A 21,029-nucleotide genomic window follows, 5' to 3' on the forward strand; every position below is an offset into this window, starting at 1 on the left:
AATGCTGTCTCATTTCCAGTTTTGACTCTGCTTCCTTATACTTTAGCCAATGATCTAAAGACAATTTCTGTGAGTGTTAGAAAACTACTTCCTTCAGCTCTTATGTATGCAATATCACATGTATAGTATTTGCCCAAATTTATTTGATGGGTATCAACTAGATAATTAGGATGAATGTACAGAATTCATTGTTGTACCATTTTAGTAGAGATGAAACAGGCTTTCTCACATCAAGAATTAGGATTCCCATCTGAGCATACCTTACTCCCATACTGAGTTCTGTTTTCTTAAAGTGAGTGATAAAGTAAAACTAATTATTATCACTTATTCTTTCTCAGGGGAATTATTTGAAATGGGAGATTAATTTGGGGGAAATTAAATTTAATAGAAATTTCCCTCTCTGTTTGGTCATAGGGATTAAACTTAATAAGTTAATGAAATCCAGCACTGAGAATTTTGAGATATGACCTTAAATACTTCAGTTAGAAAAGTATGATGTACAAGACACACCTTTCCTAAATTGAAAGAAATTTCACTCTTAAATGCAATATTCTAGTTTCTTATATACTGTATATGAATGTAAGACTTAACCTGCAAATACATGCCTGAAAAATATGTGCACATATCTGTCTATCCACCTATATCTATTTTTATATCTTTATGTATCTATAAATAGATATAGAAGATCTAACAACCCTTTCAATGTGTAAAGAGTATAATAAAAATTTCAGTACTATGCATTACAAAAACATACAAACGGTTGTAGGTTATACTTCAGAATTTTATTTTCATGTCAAAAATTCCAATGACTTCTCTTTATAGGATTCCAGCCCAGTAGTTTCTTAGGGAATGGTTTATATCCACTCTGAATTTTTGGGATTTCCTGATTCAAAATGGAAATGCTGTATGAGGATGCTTAGCAGAAGAGATTCTGGATCAGACTGCTCTTATTTGAATTCTAGCTCCTTGAACATTTGTACTATGAGTTTTCATTGCTTTGTCTTCCAAGTACAAAAACTGCACTCATTTTATAAAGCTATTGTTAGGCATAAAACTATAGAGCCCATTTGTTTAAAAAAAACTTCTTATATTTCCTAGTAGACATTGGACATGTAATACCTAATATTTAGGGTTTATGCTGTAATTTCCTATATTCTTTATTTTTGCTATTGTGTCCATCTACCCTGTATCCATCCTCATTCTCCTCTATACTTCATATTAATCTTTAAATAATTCATTCAGAACTTATTATAAGCAAGTCTTCAGTAAGACCTCCACCTAGATTAGGTATTCTTTCTCAAGATCCCATAATTTCCTGATAAAAATCTATTATTGTACTTTTTGCACTGAAGTGTAGTATGTGTGTGTGTGAGAGAGAGAGAGAGAGAGAAAGAGAGAGAGGGAGAGGGAGAGAAAGGGAGAAAGAGGGAGAGAAAGAGAGAGAGATACACACAAGACATACAGACACACAGACACATAGACATACAGACACAGAAAGAGATGCTTTCCTTCAATGTAGAATATATGCCTCATTAATCTTCAATCGTAACAGTTAGCAAATATGGTTCTGAATACTTACTCAAATATTTGCTGAATAAAGGAAAGAAGGGAATCTTGATATTTTCTAATACCTACTAAAACTGAACATAATAAATAGTCTTGCAGCCAAATCTGAACCAAACTGATATTTTATTGAGTTTGCTTCTTTGGCATCAATATGAAATCATATTGCTACTTATTGAAAATCATTATCTCCAAGTCAAGATAATTCCCCTTTACAAAAAGAATACTGTGTACTTTCATCAAAAAACTCATAAAAATCAGAGAACAATGTATTCAAAGCTCAGAACATTGAAACAAACCATATACATATTTTGACCTCCAAAAATTTGTACTCTAACAGTTTACAACATAAAGAAACACAAACACTTTGCATATGTATGTATGTATCATGTGTGTATACATATATATATATATATTAGCAATTTAAAGAAGATAAACTAAATATGTCTAAGGCATTTATCTATCAACTGTAATTTTTGTAATGCATTATCACATTAATGATTAAAATTATTTTAATTTAGAAATAGGTTTTAATAAAATCCTTATTTATGTTCAACAAATTATGAATCCATTATAAAATACCTGCTATAACTTCTATGAAGGCTCTGTCTAAATTTTAAGTGAGATGAAAATATCTTTATGCATATATATTTTGTAATCATAGCATTTTCTTTTACATACTAGCTATAATCAAATATGAGAAATAATATAACATGAGAAGTATAATAATGATAATAATAATGATAGATATAATAAAATTAATTCCAGGAGGCAAAAAGATTAGAAAAGTTAAATATTTTCTGTTCATTTAGTAAGGGTAAGCTGATATCATTTTCAAACTTAGTAGATGTCTGTTAATGCTGACATGACCAATAGGCAGTCTACAACTAACTTCTTGTATTAAATATCATCTCTATAAGAGTCTCACAGACTTTCCTGCCTGGGCTGGCTTTGAACCTCGATACTCAGAACTCAGCCTCCTGAGTAGCTAGGATTATAGGTGTGAGCCACCAGAACCCAGCTTAATTTCTATTTCTAACACAGTAATATAAACAATTCTCTCCTCCCATTATAATGATTATATGGTCAATCCAGTCATGTATTACTTTATTGATGCTGAGAAAAATAGCATCAAGAACAAGATATGAAAAAAATAACTTCAAGAACCAGTTATTTGTGCTAGGAGATAAAGTAAAAATAGGTGCATAATCTGTCTTTCCACTAAAATGTTTAAGAAGGCCCATATTAAGATTTTTTTTTATTCTGGATGATTCAAACTAGGAATCTTCATCTTCATAAATCACAAATCAACATATGCCTAGTGAGGGAAATTTACATATCACTTTAATAGCATCAATCCGTCCATTGCAAGAGAAAATATTCTTATATACTCAATGATAGTCTATGAAACAATTCAAGAGCAGGAAATTTAGTTCTGTTATTCCTAGTCTTGAGTGCTTTGATCAAAGACTTTAGACTGACAGTTTATAGCACTACTACTAATTGTGTGAAAATTAAAAATAATTTCCAAGCTTATGCATTCCTGCTTGTAATACAGCCTTTCTGTTTGGGTAAAAGAACAAATTCTAATCATTTCTGAGTCACATTTGTTTCTCTGTGAAATAAACATATTGCCTATGATGTAGATTTACATGGAATAAAATACTATAGATAAAAATCAAGCTGACTATGGTAAATTTTTTTAAAAAGGTTTATTAGCAGAGAGCATCAAAGATGATGATGTTGATGATGAAAGAAGATGACTTTGGCCATTTCATTTTTTAATGAATTTTATCAAATGAGTAGAATGTCTATGGTCATGTCCTTCTATCTGAAGGACATATTATGTCCTTCAGATATGTCTCTTGCAGAATGAAGGGAAATATCATCAGACACCTGAACAAAGCTCAGATTCTGGTTCACTAAGACTGTAATGTACTGTAGTGATGGAATAACTATTTAATGTACTCATCCTTTTCACTTCCCAGCCTACTGGATTTTTAAACATCTGGATATACATATGGGTAAATACTTTGAGTACTACAATCTAGATAAACCATTACACTGATGAGAAGACTGAGATATTATGGAAGATATGTAAGATTGAATGTAATAAGTTTGTTGAAAAATACAGTATAATTAATTTCTAAGTAGGATATATTAACAGTAGAAGAAAAGGAAGAATGCATATTGCCATATTTCAAGGAAAAATAGAAGACCTGTTACTTTATGAGGAGATTGATGCAAGTCAATGCACTTGGGCTCTTTTCAGAGACATATACTACTGATGTCATGGTAGGTCAAAATTCAAGTGTACTCTTTTCTGGTAAAACCAACTTCAAAGGATTAAAATCAAGACAGTGAGGGACCCAAAAATCATTTCACAAAACAAAGTTTGAATGACTTATGGGGGTTAGGCCCAGAAATGACAAGTCTGAGAGGCAAAATAGATCTTCTTAACTACCACCCTAGAAAGGGTATGAAAATGAAAACATAATCAATTTAGCCTCATAAAAACTAATTTGGATAAATAGATCTCAGAAGAATGTTGCATTTCAGGTTACATTTCATCTCAATTGATGTTTGACTTGACCTTTTCAACTCAAGCAGAAAATTGGTCATTTCAGAGCATTGAAGTATTTGTTACAAATTTTTATTTCATGCAAACACAAATAAATGTTAAACAACTTCCAGACTCTGAAGGGTTAGCCGCTGAGAAGAGCTTGGTTTTAAGGTCATTGATCACTGGTGTAAAATCCCGCATCTACACATGACTTAATTCCCTATGCTTATAACTTCCTTCACAGACATCAGCTATTAACTGACGTTAATGAATAATGATCTTAAGAGAGTGGTGAGAAATGGCTAAATGGCCATAAATAAGAGTTCTACATGAGGTAAATAGCATCATCTCATAAAATACATATTATTTGGGAGGCTCATTAAATAAACAGCAAATGTCATTTTGTGCAAACTGTTGTATCCTGCAAGAATAATATTTCTCTATCTTTATAAATGAATCAAGTGTTTATATATTCATAGAATATATATATACACATTCATGGAATGAGTATAATTTATTCTTTTATTTGTTTCATGAATTGACCACTTAAAATAGGAAAACCATTTCCCCAAATTAAAAATAAAACAAAAATATAATATATAAATAAAAGTGCTAATTTGGGGCTACTATAATTTCTCTTGAATCCATTCATAAAAGAATGCATTTAAATTCAAAATGGGACAATTGATTCCAACATTTTGTTCAGTCGATATCTCACTACTGTGTGAACAACAAATAAATCTACTCATAATGCACAGAATATGCCCAGTGTTTATCTGACACCAAGATCGTTGCTTATGGCAGATGAGGAAATCCTTGTCTGTTTCTCACCTATGATTAACAGAAATTGTTGATCGTGGCATGCATCCATGATGATTATGAATTCCCATCAATTATGGCAGAAATTATGTATACACTAATAGAACTGACAAGCAAGACAGAACATACATTTTCATATATATGCACAGCTTAATATATAGCATATGGAATACCATGCTAGATATACAATATTCTAGTATAATGGTTTTACATTAGATTGATAAATTCTATTGGCCATTTCTTATGCTGATAATCTATGAAAGTCAAGGCCATAACATTTCCTGGTGACATAAATCTAGAAGCTGTTGTCTGAAGCTTAGAAAAAATGTCCCAGTACATATAGCCCTTGCTCTAAGCCAACAGCATAAAGGAAAAAGAGAAACAGCAGAGAAATGCAGGCAATTTCTTTCAATGGTCAAGATAATGAATAAGAAAGAGTTCAGAAAATAGTTTTAAGAAGAATGAATTCTCATTTCCAAGAATTGTCAATGTCCTAGAAGTTTATCTCCTGTGAAATTTTTGATGTACTTTGACTTCAACACTGCTTCTGTGGAAAGTTTATTTGTGATTACAGAGATTTGGGTATCAGAGACATCTAAATGCTTCAGGAAAACTAGGTAGAAAGGACTAGTAGTGAAAGGCATTCCTAAAATTAAACAGACCTTTAACTCTTCAGCCAAAGGAAAAGAAAATCTTTATTCAGCATCTATGACCCAAAAAGTAATGTTTTAGGCATTGTTACAAAACCTGTGGGAGTGATTTCAACTAAAGTCTGGGGTACTTTGAAGAGAGAAAAAAAATTGTCATCTGGCACCTAAGGCATAACATGGCTCCAGGTAGGGCATTATAGAGCCCTGTGTTTCTTTTCTTATTTAGTTCCTAAGGACACCACATATAAATGGGAATACAATGACAGCTTAGAAATAACTGACTAAAAATACACTGTATGTGTAGCTCAACCATTTGACAGATTCCTCCAAATTAAGTACAAGAAAGGTGAACAAGATTCATAGAGCTGACTAAAACAAATCTTGAGTAAAGGTTGGAAGCTATACTGTTTTCAATATTTTTAATCTGAACAGTGGGTCAGGACCTTTGCATGGGGTCTGTGGCTGATACTTTTGTCTGGCCTTAGGTACAGAGGAAAGGCAGCTGCGATTCTTCACACATCCACTGATCTTTTGTGTGAGAAGATAAGATGGCCTCTTTATTTTGTGGCTCAAGACTCCAATGGGAGCATGAAGTTCTGCTAGGACACCTGATCAGGGACATGAGATCAAGCCTGTAAATGTTGTTGTTCCTGCCTCTGCTCTTGCATTACCCTAGAAAACACTTCTTACATTAAAACCTGGACTTGCTTTACAGAACATGTTTATTGATTTCTTTTCTTTTAATGAAAATAGTTTGATTTTTTTTCCTTTTCAGTTAGCTTTGGTGCTTGAACTTAAACAATTTTTCAGTGATTAGTCATTGTCTGGGTTCATCTGTTTTATCTGATTGCACAACCACTGCAGCAAATCAAGGGAAACAATGCACACAAAAGAACACAGCTTTTTCCCATGGGTAGGGTCTGCCATGGAACAAGGGGCGCAATAGACATATCTTTTTCCTTTGCCTAATTAAAAGGTGACTCATGGTTTTAATCCCAACTACTCAGAAGGTGAGTTTGGAAGGATCCTTATTTGAGGTCAGCCCAGACCCTCCCAATAAAAGTAAATAAAAAAGGGAAAAGCAAACCACATCAAACAGTAAATAATTAGACCTGCCCATCAGCCAGACACAGTGGTAGGAGAGGACCATGATCTGATGCTGGCCCAGACAAAATGGAGACATCACCCGCAAAATATACTAAAGTGAAGAGTAGAGGAATATGACTCGGTTGGTAAGTTCAAGGCCTTGAATTCAGATCCTAGTGCCAGCAAAAATGTTAGATTATATTCTTCCACTTTTCTCTCTCCTCCCATTCTTTGTCATCTTGTCTCTCTGTCTCCCTCCCTTTTTGTCTCCCTCTCTTCCACTCTCTTTTAGCCCATCCCCCACTCTCTCCCTCTGCTCTACTTCTCCCCTTTCTTCCTTTTCTCTACTCACCTATATTCTATTCAGGAAGAGAGGCATTAGAGAAAATTTATAACACATTCTTCCTTATTTACCCAACTTGGGACAAACCTGTCTCATCTGATTAAAACTAGTTCCTATCCAAATTTCAAGGCTTCTCTTCAGATCTCGTTATTTATTATTAATATCATCATAGTTGTTGCTATTGTCACTTATTGCTATGTAACATCTGGGTTTGTATAAGATTATATTTTTCAAACTTCTGTGATAAGATCACATTTATTATAGGTTTGCCCATTTTTAACAACAATATCCAAAACTTGTGTATCCACAGCCACAAAATACTGAAAAATGGCTTCGACAGCACTCTTTGAGATGAGAGGATGATTTTTTATTTCCGGTTATGCTGATAGTCAAACAATGCATTTTAAGTTCAGTTCTCTTTTCACGGAGATAGCTACTACTTCCTACCTATACGTATGGGGAAGAACTCAAAATCACTTGGTATAGACCTGAGAAGCCAATTAAACAGCTCAATCTAAAACCAATTATTCAGTAGGATTTTTACAAAATCCCTCTATGTATTCAATTATAATCGAAGAATCTATCAGTAATTTTTTTTAACCTTTAGGTCCTGCAGCGTTTAAATTCAATACATAGGATGAAAATCCAATACTTTCAAGCCAACTTTTTGTTCACACTGAAGATAAAAATTATAAAAAGAGGAAAAATAAACCAGGAGTATGCAAGTGTTATGAAGTCTAGGCTGCTTTTATACTTTCTGCATTTTAATTTCTTGTAAGCACCTCTGTTCCTTGGATGTTCCAACCTAATTCCATGTTCCTCAGTTTTATTAGGCTCTGTTGATCCATTATCTTGTATCTTTTTCTAAGGAAATCTTAGTCTTCCTTCTCTCACAGTGTTAGGAAAGCAATAACTTTAAAAGCTCACAGTCCCAACTCCCCAAAACAAAGCAGCTATATTTTCTTATTTAGTTGTTCTTAACTCTAGAACTTGGTAGTTTTTCTTCAGCCAGTATATTTTCTATTACTTTATGTATTTAATAGGTTTTCTCATGAATAATTAGAGAATTATTGTAGAAGAGATTAATTTAGATAATAGGAATTAATTTAGAAATTAATTTAGAAAATAGGAACTAAAAAGCTGTCATAAGTACCCCCGCTTCCCTCCCAATGTTATGGGGTCTGAACTCTGGGCCTGGGCATTGTCCCTGAGCTCTTCATCCCAAGGCTAGCAGTCTACCACTTGAGCCACTTCCAGCCTTTTCTGCCTATTTGGTGCTGAGGAATCGAGCCCAGGGCCTCATTCATGCAAGGCAAGCACTCTACCACTGAGCCACCTTCCCAGTCCCTCATAAGTTGTTTTTTGCATGTATATGTTTTATTTATTATAAAGCACCTGGAAGTATCATCATCAATAGCTTATTTGGGCTTTTCACAGAAAAATGTGAAGAATGGTATATACAGACATATCCACAAGCAAAAACCATTCATATGTCTGTGTGTTTGTACTTCTGTATATATGTTGCATTTCCAAAATATACATCAATATTCACATGTTTCAGTAATATTTATAGCAACATTTATAGCTCTAGGAATTGGGCACTGAAGACTGTGAGAAATAATGAAAAAACAGAAGTTTAGAAAAATTGAATAGTCTGTCAAATGATTTCTTACTTTACTCCAAGTTTGACTTAAAATATTTTGGAACATATTGTGAACATTTGCTACCTGAAAAAACGAAAAAAGCCTGCCTTTTATATTTTTATAAGATAACCTTGTCATTGAATTAGGTGACTATGAAGTACTTGGATAATTTTCAAGAAAATGGTAAAGCTCTTTGGAATATCAATAGACTTTTTAGTTATCAGTATGCTAGAACCACGTCAACCTTGAGATGTTTTCTGGTTAGAAAGATTTGATAGCCACTTTCTAAATTGCATCCTTTTTTATTAGAGTACAATAGTGTGTAATCTTCTAACATATTGCATCAAATCCATGTAATTTTGATGCAAAGCAGGAATGTTACATTAAAAAACAAAGACAACAGCTTAACATGTCAAGTCGAAATTCATAATTATTTTTGAAACAAATGCCTTTTATCGAAAACATGATCAAAATTGTGAGGCTAATTATGAAGAATTAGAAATAACATTCTTTTTGGTGTCTATAACTAAGCCTTTTTTGTAATAGAAGCAATTCCTTTTGAAATTTGTTTTCCTTTTAGAATTCTGTATACAACTTCTAGGCAGGATGTAGTATTACATGAAGAGAAGCTGTTTTCATGGAAACAGTAGTCCAAAGTAAGATGCCACACTCAATTCCCTTACTTTCAAGTATATAAGAGTATATGTGTGTGATACACTCCATAATGTATCATGTCATATATATGTGCAATAAAAAATTAATGCCAGTGTGTATGTGATATGACTTCAATTATTGTCTTCTAATTCCAAGTCTGTTCAATTATCCATTTGTGATTATGTTTAAATCTCCAACATGGTGTTTCTTAATCAAATGCTTTTTTAAAACTGTACAAGTTTTCATCATACATCTGCTATAAACATATTCCCAATTGATTTGTAATGAAAAATACACATGGCAGTGTTCACAGATTTCAAGACAGGTAAGTCATTTTCTCTTTCAAATTCATAACAATAACAAAATACCTGGAGAAGATATGTATCTACTGCAAAGTGAGTTAAAAAGGGGGAATGGAAAACCTTTAAATAGATTCAAAATGAATGTGATATTCTCAAGCACTAATATTAGAATTGACAGCAGTTAATCTTGAAATCTATATTCAAAATTTTAATGTGATCCTGTCATTTTCCCTTGTAATTCCATATCTACTGAACACTACTCATTTTCTTTTCAGTTAAATATTCACTTTTTCATTTCAACTAGCTTTAATGAGTTAGAAACAAGTTATTTATATACTATTATAAAATACTTATTTTTAGGCAATCTTATAAATAATTTTAAGTGAAGGTAAAAACAGCAAATCTAATTAAAAGTGAAAATTTGTACAAAAAAGAAGGTAGTTTTAAATCTGTCATTTAAATTTTTGAAAAATATTTTAGCATTTGTGCTCATTTTAAAACTGTAATGGTATCTTATCATGCTATGTCTTGCTTTTCCAACTCTTTTTTTTTTTTGCTTTTAAATCTAAATTTGTGTTAACTACTAGATTATTGCTATTTTTTCCTTTGGGTCAGTATTGTGGCTTAAATTTAGCGCCTCATACTCTCACTTAGTTTTTTTAGCTCAAGACTGATACCTTAATGCTTGTGCCAAACTCCACTTCAGGCTTTTTATTAGTTATCTGAATCTCTCAGATTTGCTTGTCTGGGCTGACTGAGTCATGATCCTCAGGTTTTGGCCTCCTAAGCAGCTAGGATTAGAGTCATAAGCCACTGGTGCTGGTATTTTACTGCTAATATTCAGTACAAGGCTCCATGTGGAGCATTCAATGGTGTTCAGGAACATCTCAATCTAAGATTACCAACAACTTAACTTTTTTCTACATTTGAGTAATGAACTGGGTAGTACCTTCACAAAAGTTTGCATTCAAGCCTCAGAATCATATCTACTATCAAAACTACTGTAAAACACAGGTGTCTTCTCTGTGGTCTATAATTCATCTCTCCCCAAACACCCTTAAGAGTCCATTGGTTCCTCAGCCCTTTCAATCTACTTGTTTCAAGTATGGAGTTCTACTACTTTAAGATCTTTGTAAATATTAACTATCCCTAATTTTAAAATCCAAAATGTTCCTCGCTCTGTAACCTTCCCAGAGCCATTATGAAAAATTCCACCTCTCACCACAATTAACAAGTCACAGTAAAAATATCAAATGCAGGAAGGTTTAGTATAATGCAACATAAAGGAAATTTCATGTCTACATTTGGTTTGCCTACCCAAGTGATCTCATTATACATGACCATAACTCTAAAATATGAAAATCCCCCTGACCTCAACCATTTCATATATGGTATATACATAATACTCACTACTTTTCTGTCCTGCTGTAAAGCTCTTTGTCAGATAGTCTCAGACTTGTTCCATCTTCTGCATTTGCCAGCAGCTCAAATGTCATCCCGTTGGGAAAGCAGACTTCTGTCCCAGATCTATTTCTTTCACAGTGCTTATCACACACTGCTACTCTACTATATCTTTGTTTAATTTTCTGTGGATTCTAGTTCTAGTTATGCATGCTTCTTGATATTAAGTGGTTGACTCTATATCCATTGCTGTGTTAATGACAAATACTAAGTGACCCACAAAAGTCTGTCAATATGAACTGAAAATGTACAGCACATTTATTTCTTCTGAGAGTACAACTACTGGTATTACTTTGGATTTCCAAAAGAATTATTACTGGAACTCTTAAAAGTGAAGAAAATGAGGGAGATGGGTGAATTAAGTCCACACAACAGAAGAAAAAAAAAGCAAGACCTTCTGTTTTCAGAACAAAACCTTCCCATCTGATTTGACATCATTTCAACTACCATCCTACTCTTTCAATGTTATTTTTTCTCACTATTAACTTGTGATAATTCGTTCAGCACTCCCCCCACCACACTTTCTGTGATTCAGATTTATATTACATAAGACTTGTCAAAATTCCCAAGGCAAAATAGGTTACAGCATGCTAGAGTATGTACCTATATTCACGTTTACACTTTATAATCTACCTTTTAATCCTTTACAATGTGGACTTCTTTCCAACAACGACACATATGTGACATTTATAAGACAGTACATTCCACTATTTTTATGCATAAATTGGATAAAGCAAAACATGTTATGTGTGCTCCAGATAAGAGATAGAACATCTTTGTAGTGATAAAGTGTCATCAAGGTAATTCTTGATCTGAGGTCTCCTGGAGCTCCTCATATTTAAATGAGCTTGAAGGCAATCTATTGCTTTGCTAATTGACCTATTTTATGAAGTCTCTTCATGCTTCCCAGAGGTATTTAAAATTTACCTCGTCATCACAAGAAAACAAACAATTTAAGAAAACTAGCTCTGGCAAACACTCATTCTAACCATTGCAAATGAACTAGTTATGGTTAAAAATGTGAAGTATTCCTATAGTCCTTCCTAGTCAAAATAGAAAAAAAATAAGGGAAGATAGCAGTACCTTAGAAGGAAATGCTTGAAAGAATAAATTTAATTACTTTGGGCATTGAGCAAAGGTAAGAGTTTGATAAAATGAACAGATTATTGCTAATTGTGAGTCCTCAGGTTCATGGATAAGGTTCCCTCCTTGATGTGTAGAATCATCACACTCAATGACCATTAACACATGAACACAAAATCATTTCCTATATTCAAGCAATAGGCCAGGCATTAGGTCACAAATGATTTCCCTTATTTGCAATAATTAGTATACATCTAGGATGATTGTATTAGATGAGCAGAAAAGCTCAAAAGCTATGTACATATGACCATAAAAGATGATGTTAAGTGAAATGAACCCCAAGATATGGACACTAGAGGCCTTTCTTTGTTGTTGTTTTTTAGTGTACTATGATTTTTTTGTTTCCTTTGCATGTTCTTCCCCCTATAGTATATTCCCTATTGTCACTGTACTTAATTTTGGTACCCTGCATCTGGTATATGCATTTGTCTAACTTGAGGAGGGAAAGGGGAATAACAAAATGCTGGAAGAAGGACACAGGATGACCCATTGCAACAATGATACCCACAAGACAGCATATTGGAAATGAACTTCACAACTTTACAGGGGGGTTGAGGGAAATGGGAGGTGGGGAGGGAAGGGATAGTAAGCTTCTTATCTTACTCATGTAACTCTTAGAGCATCTTTACAATAAAATTTAAAAAAGAGATATACATACACTCAATCTCAAAAGCATGCCAATCTAATTAGGAAGGCAAGAACTAAAACTATCAGTTATACATAAAATAGCATTTTACCAGTGTCAAAGATAATTCCATCTAAACATGGTGTAATATTGGGAGAGTGAGTCAGCTTCATGGAGAAGGCCAATGCAAAGGGTAGTTCTCAGAGGGAAGAACTAAAAAGTGAAAATATTTAAGTGGAATCTATTACCACAAAGAGCTGCACAAAGTAAACAGAAACAAAGAGGTGGTCTTTCACTATTGGGTTTCTTGGCAATACAAGACTATTTCCTACACTCCCAAATACAGCTGCTAAAGCTGTATGCATATATGTATATACATATATATATATACACATATATATACACATATGCATTGTTCTCACATTAGCATATCTATCTATCTATCTATCTATCTATTATCTTTCTATCTATGCATGCTTAGAGAACATTGTAAGAGTGGTGAGAAGGAAACAATGAATGTGTAATTATAATTCTAAGGAGGAAAATAAGACTTTCTTTTCCAATGATTTTTTTTCACTATTTTATTCTTCCAATGAATGATTGGTCAAATTGTACATTTTCTGCTACTCATAGGCCAGTTCTTTTCTTATAATCTAAGTAATTGATTTAGTTTCTTTTGTATCAGGCCAAATGTCACTAAATGCTTTCCCCCCAAATGGCTGAAAGTTTCATACCAGATTCTATGAAGATGATTGGCTATATTTAAAGTAAAGCCCACTTTTACTATGTAATATAAATAAAAAGCAAGCAGTGGTATTGAGGAAGGTGAAAGGTAAGTAGCAAAGTACAGACCTAGGAGAGAAATGCACAGTATTCAGTGGAATAGTGAACTTATTCCATTACCTATCTCTCTAAAATCAAAAACAACCCTAGATAATTGCACACATTGCTAGAGTATGACAATCTTCAGAAACAAATAAGCAAACAAATGAAATTTCAAAAAGAATTGCCATTTTAGTCACCTAACTATGGGTCAGACACAAAATTTTGCCTATATAAAATGATAAAATTTAAATAACTGCTCAGGTTTTTCCACTTAAAATTGCATAATCAGGGAGTTAGAAATTTTTTACTTCAGTAATCATGCTTAAAGAGGAACATCACGAGGAGGAAAGATCAGAATTAATGATTTGACTGTCAAAATAAAATAAGTTCAAGCCAATTGTTAGTCTAAAAGGAAACTGAAAAAAAGAAAAGATCAGCCTAACAGAACAAACCCTCTGAATAAACAAACTGTCCCCTTTCTAGAGTATATTCTACTCTGTATAGAAAACACAAATTATTTCCTTCTGACATACTCCTGTCTGTAATCAAATGCATGCTAAAGTTTTAAGATTTATGTGCTAGGAGAATAAACATATTGTTTTAGAATGCCTAATCAAACATTATTTCTAATTCAAATAATCTCTACAACAGAATTAAGACATTTAATATTAAGCTGGGTATATTAAAAGTCTCTAAATAATGGTTTATAAATTTAAGAAAATTTAAAAGTTCCTTTTGTTTGTTTTACTAGTCCTGGGACTTGAACTCAGGGCCTCTGCTCTGTCCCTGAGCCTTTTTGTGTTCAAGGCTAGCATTTTATCACTTAAGCCACAGTGCCACTTCCAGCTTATTCTGAGTAGTTTATTGGAGATAAGAGTTTCACAGACCTTTTCTGCCCCTGATAGCTTCGAACCATAATCTTCAGATTTCAGCATCCTGAGTAGCTAGGATTACAGGTGTGAGCCACTGGCACTGGGACCATTTTTGCTCAAGGCTAGTGATCAAACACTATTGTTTTGCAGTGACACCATGTTTGAAAAACTGCTGTGAAAATTAATTTTTCATTTCTGTTTGGCTTAGTTTTGTGCTGGGGAATGAACTCATGGTCTCCTGTACACAGAATTACATTCACAGTCCCCACATTTCATTTCTTAAAAATCATAATTCACCAGTTCATTAAAATTGAGAAAGCTAATTCCTGAGGGTTTTATGAAATACATACCTGTAACAAGTTACATGTAATATAAAAGAAATCCTACTTATTTAAGATAGAGAAAATAGACTTTGTTTTCTAAAATCTACTCAAAATAATAAAATGACTTATGTAGATAGACATCACAAAACTTCATTTTAAATCTAAACTTTATTGTATAAATGCCACATGGCATCTTTCATTCCCACATTGAAAACTGAAAAAAATAACATTTTAAAGTTAAAGATATTATAAACCATACAAATAACATTTGTGAATTCTTCAGTTTTATTCCATGAACAATATGATATATAAGAAACTTTAAATATGGTTAGTAATCATGGCCAACAATACTAGCATTATGTAACACAGTAATAACTCCTCAAAATATTTAGTATGCTACCTGAACTCACTTCTAACTCCAAAGTCATGAGAATGAAATAAAATGATAAGCCAATGTTTTGCTCTACTAAATAAATTTTTACACAGTAAAAATTATTTTGAGCTGGGTACCAGTGACTCATGCCTATAATCCTAGCTACTCAGGAGGCTGATATCTGAGGATCATAATTCAAAGCCAGCCAGGCATGAAAAGTACATAAAACTTTTATTTCCAATAAACCATTCAGAAAATCAGAAATGGCACTGTGGCTCAAGTGGTAGAGCTCTACCCTTGAGTTGAAGAGCTCAGGGACAACTCCCACAGGACTTGAACTCTAGGTCTGGGAGCTGTCCCTGAGCTCTTCAGCTCAAGGGTAGAGCCCTACCACCTGAGCCACAGTGCCACTTCTGGCTTTTTCTGCTTATGTGATGCTGAGGAATGGAACCCAGGGCCTCATGCATGCAAGGCAAGCACTCTACCACTGAACCACCTTCCCAGCCCGCAAAAATTATTTTTATTCTTGGACATTTAGAAATTTCCTAAATGTAGCAACACATAAATATCATCATCTGAGTGAAAAATACAAACTGTCTGTAATCTTTTAAAGAAGTTTAGGACAAAAGGGTAATTCCTGATTCTTTTCCTATCACAACAGTTTCAGGCAATAATTAGAACTGACATTATTGAGGGAAAACTAGAGGTCAGGGGCAAAAGGGAAATCAGGAACCTGTGTAAGTCAATAAATATGCTCAAAGGAAGAAATAGAAGTCAAGGCTGGTGTTTCACACCTGCACTCCTAGATATTTAGGAGGATGAGATCCAGAGGTTCATGGCTTGAAGCCAATTAGGACAGAAAAGTCTAGCAGACTCCATGTAAAATAACCAGGAAAAAAACCCAAGCCGGCAGCATGGTTCAAGCTGTGGAGTATAAGCAGACCAAGTCTGAAGCCTGGAGTTCAAACACCCTGGGGCCAGAAGAGTAAATGAATGAATAAATAAATAAATTACAAGATAATAGAAGAACTGTTTAACCACTCTAAATACTTTTTATTTCTGTATTTTACAGTATTAATTTTACTGAAAGGTTAAACTTCTATTTGATATTTCAGGAAGCAAATAATTTTTACTTAAATACATGATAGATTTGAGATACAACAATATATCCTTTCAATTAAAAAGTCAACTGGATAGTGACCAAAATAACCTAAGAATTATCAGGTGATTCTGCTAAGTCTGAATGACAAAGTTCTAGCTATCCATGTAAACATTGTTTATATAAGCTAATACTCCTGAAAATACCTCTTTACATCTAATGATCTGATCACCTTTTCATATCTAATGCCAATAACTAATCAACTGTAGCATTGTTAATAATAACATCCGCATCAGAACACTGAAATAGTGGAGAATTCTTGATTAATCATATCTCAGACATATCTTGACATTAGCTGAAACTATTGAATATTTTCAAAAAGTATATACTTCATACTTCATCCTCTAAAGCTGCAGCAAATTCTGAAATCTGGAACTTTCAGCAATTCATCAACCCTCATTGTAATTATTCCTAAATTCAATCTTAAAGACTGAAAGTAACATTAAATGCCTCACTGGTAAGATGATGAAAATCACAGCTACTCACACTACTGAATTGTCCTTAATCTTGATTTCAACTGACACAGAGACAATGCAAAAAAGAGTAAACAAAATCCTCTAATAAAGACTTTGCACCTCACTGCTAATGCTATCTACATGGTCTTCATCACCATCCTAAAGTTGCCAATAGTATTAAGGAAAATATCAACAAAACGGTGTGCATTTCACCAGTTCACTTTTCAAAAGCCCACAGATAGATCTACATAAGGCTATATCAGCACCAGAAGCATTGTATTCTATTCTACCAACATATCTTAATTTATCCCAAAGTTCCTCACATAACAGTGTCCCATTTGTTGGTCATCAGACAACATAAGAAATACCATTCAATACAATATGCCTAATAAAATTAAACTGACTTTAACCATAATGTCATTTTACAACATCAATTAAGTTATCCAGAAACATAGGAGTTAAAAGGCAACCATTGGGATAACATTTTTCTTATAACCATTATGAAATTCTTAGGGAGCTGACTGCCTATGCCAGGAAAGTAGCATGGAGCTGAAGACAGGGCTCCCAAATTTCTGTCTGGCTTATTTAAGAATGCATAAAATACTCTCACTATTTTTATTTTATTAAATTTTTCTAATCAGGAAAATGCTTTGGTTTTCTGAAGTTTCATTAGCATTGTTAATCACTATACACCTTCCTTCTTTCTCCAACATCGAAAGAAAGTTCCTGCTCTCCATAAAAGTTCATTTTAAATACCAACTGAATTCAGAATATACTCTGGCTTCACAGAACTTTATACAAACAAAAAAAGGATATAGGAGAGAATTCTAGGAGAAAATAAAGATAAAAATTCTAAAGTGCAGCCCAGCTGTGGTGAGCATTGGTATGAGCTACTTTTCCATCTTCCACTGTGCTACACTTGGACCCATTGCCTGATAAGATCTGCAGCTTATAAGAAAATCATGAATGACAGCTTATGTGCTGCTTCTTTGTAACTATGAATCTAGAGTTCTAAATGCCATTCCACTATATTTTGTAGAGCCAATCAATTTCAGCACTAATATCCAAACACATAACTTACCAGCCATAATTCCAGTGCATATATATGATTATGTGCTGAGACACAAAATTTCGGATATCAATATTTATGTGTATATACATAGATATCTAACAATAACTATATTATTTATGTAATGTTGTAAATTAAGAATTAAGATTCTCAGAAGAAAAATACATGCCATGAATTATATGAAAACTAATACTACACTCTATGTAGGGAACTCAGTTTTAATGTGTCAAAGCACTTTCTACACATTTCACTGTATGGAGAAGATAGTTAATTAGGATACTTATTAGGACATACATTTTGCTTTACTTTGTCATTGTATTTTTATGTGCTCATAATATATGTTTTTAACAATCCCTATCTTGAGGAATTCTCAAAACTTCTTTGTGTATTTGTCCTTTTCAGTCATCATTAATCCCTATTTGCCAACAATCCCCTAGGACCTCAATCTGTAGGCCAGATCCATTTCAGAGGTCAAAATTACTACTTTCCTAAATCCCTTGAAGGAAAAAAAAATGTTAACGTCTCCAAAATTTCATGTAACATTGATGAAGTCCACAGGCAACCCCACCATCCACCTCCAACCCCCACCCCACTTTTCTTGATGGCACCTACCCTAGTGTCGTCATGGTGACGATGGTGTACCAAAAGGCTGCAGGAATGCTGGTGAACTTACTGGCCGAAGACCCCTTCTCTGCGTAGAACATCACGGTGGCGAAAATGATGATAGCCATGGTGAGTGAAAAGAGCAAGAAGCCCAACTCAGAGGCACAGCTCTTCAGCGTGTAGCCCAGGATGCGGAGGCCTTGGGAATGGCGGGAAAACTTAAAGATCCTGAAGACTCGAAAGACTCGGAGTGTGACAAAGGCCCCACTGACATCCTCATTGTCCGTCATCACCAGCCCAATGTAATAGGGCAGGATGGCCACCACGTCGATGATGCTCATGACGCTGCGCACGAAGCGGTAACGACTAGGTGCTGCAGCCAGGCGAAGCAAGTACTCCACCGTGAAGATCATGACACAGGCCGTATCCAAGCAGAAGAAGGCCACCGCATACCGCTCCCCACAAGGGAGTTCTTTAATGTGGCCCGGGCTGGAGCCACATGGAACTGTTTCTACCACGTTGGCGATGACTGAGACAGCAATGAAGAAGCCTGTCACGTAGTAGAACACCAGAGCCATGGTGCTGGTGTGGGGGTTCTCAAAGGCCCGCCAGACCCTCTGGCGCGCTGTCATGGTGGGCAGGGCACTCTCCCCCGTGGTGTCGGTGTCAGCATCGTCCTGCAGGCGCTCAGCGTTCTCCCGCCTGCGATCCTTGTACTCCTCGTAACAGCAGTCCCCAATGATCTCTGGGATGAGGCCAAAGAAGGCCAATTCTTCGTCGTAAGCAGAGATGCATTCATGGCGGGGATAGTGGAGCTTCCCCGTACGGTAGAAATTCAGGATATGGCGGAAGATGTCTGGATCCCGGTCAAAAAAATATTGTTGAGTCTCGGGATGGTAGAAAAAGTCTCTCTCAGAGCTGCCCAGCAGGGTGTCTGGGTACCGTTCCAGGGTGTCCTGCCACGTCTGGAAACGGGTGCCACTCACATTCAGCACAATGAGCGCATCCTGAGTCCTCTTCCTCTCCTGCCTCGGGGGAGCTGGCATGGGCCCCGAGGCCACTGGCATCCACCCGATGGCTGCTGCCCTGGCGAAGGGCAGCCATGCCGCCACACCGGCCGCCATGACGCCTTGCCGTGGAGGCCACGAGGACCAAGTTGTTTCTACCAGTGGTCAATCCCGGAGGCAACTGACTCCCTTCCTCGGGTCACACGGGAACACTGTGTTAGAAAGGGCCTTTGTCGCTCTCAATCTTTTTCCAACGGAGAGCGCCTGGCAAAGTCTCAGTTCTCAGAACAAGTGCCCTTCCCAGACAGGTATTGGGAACAGCCACCACCACCAACAGTAAGCAAGCAAATGGCAATGTCCTAACAACTGCTCTCCACAGAATCTAACCCAAAGTCTGTGCCAGCACTTGAAGTAGGCCACCTCCTGGCACAAATAAGCACACAGGTGACTTCAGGTCAGCGACAGGTGTCTCTGACAGCTTCACCACACAGTCTGGGGAATATATGGAGTCAGTTTGGAGAGTACCCTCCCCCCAAAATAAAAGCCAACAGGGGTCACCCGTGGAATACTTTCACCTTCCCATTTAGCTCTTCCAAACCTCTAGTCCATGTAGTCCTTCCCGCCAAAGGAGTCTCCAAAGGGGGATGAGGGTGGGGGAGGGAAAGACCTGTTGTAGCTTCCCAGATGCTTCTGCAAGCCAGCTGCCCCAGGTCGCAGGAAGTGTGCTCGCTGCCCCTACCCCTCTGGTCTTTGCAGAGACGGAGAAGAGGGTCCCCGGGCACGGTGGTGGAGAGGCGTTAATATAGATCCTCCTCCTGCCCCTCTCGGCACACCATCTGTGTTTGTCAAAAAAGCCCCCTCTCTTTCTCTCTCTTTCTTTCTCTCTCTCTGCTCTTTGCCGCTTCACTCTCTTCTCAAGTTCAGCTCAGGTGCAGTGTGACTGTCACCGAGCCCAGCAGCTGGGCGCCCGGGCCGCCGCCGCCGCCGCCTTGGCGACAAGAGCATCTGTCTGGGCGCCCCACGCGCCTGGCCCGCGGTACCTACCTGGCGAAGTGCGCGCCGCCGGGGCTGAGTTGCAGAGAGACTTTCTCCTCGCCGTGCACCCGGAAAAGGAAAAGAAGAGAGGAGAGAGAGAAGAGAGGAAAAGGAAGGAAGGAAGAAAAAAGCGAGCGAGAGGAACAAGAGATTGCAGGTCTGGAGCAGCCTGATCCGATGGGCCGAGGGTGCATAAATAAAGCTCAAGCGAGCTCTTCTTCCCCTTCCCCCATCGCTCCGTGCCCCCCCCTACCCCGTCCCCACCTCCTCCTCTGCCTCACCTCCCTCCCCCCCCAAAAAAAATCCAGGCGCAGTGGAGCCCCCGAGCAGCAGCAACAAGTTCAAAAGGTGCGGGGGAGGCGAGAACCGAGGACACACACGCTCGCTCCTGGCCAACTTACTGCGCGGCCGCTGCGCCCCTCGGCCGGCCGGGGCGGTGCGTCGTGGGGCGGCCGG

At 36.3% G+C, this 21,029-nt stretch overlaps 1 protein-coding gene across 1 annotated transcript in view; it reads right to left on the reverse strand.

The window, feature by feature from the left end:
* Positions 1 to 19,655, reverse strand: part of Kcnd2 (potassium channel, voltage gated Shal related subfamily D, member 2) — a 470,682-nt gene extending 451,027 nt beyond the window's left edge. Inside the window, exon 1 of the mRNA XM_013019967.1 lies at positions 18,541 to 19,655. Within this exon, the coding sequence (XP_012875421.1) occupies positions 18,541 to 19,655 (1,115 nt within the window). The remainder of the gene's footprint in view (positions 1 to 18,540) is intronic.
* Between the last annotated feature and the right edge of the window lie 1,374 nt (positions 19,656 to 21,029).

This window comes from Dipodomys ordii, unplaced genomic scaffold (genome assembly GCF_000151885.1).
Source record: "Dipodomys ordii isolate 6190 unplaced genomic scaffold, Dord_2.0 Scaffold48, whole genome shotgun sequence".
Lineage (NCBI taxonomy): Eukaryota > Metazoa > Chordata > Mammalia > Rodentia > Heteromyidae > Dipodomys > Dipodomys ordii.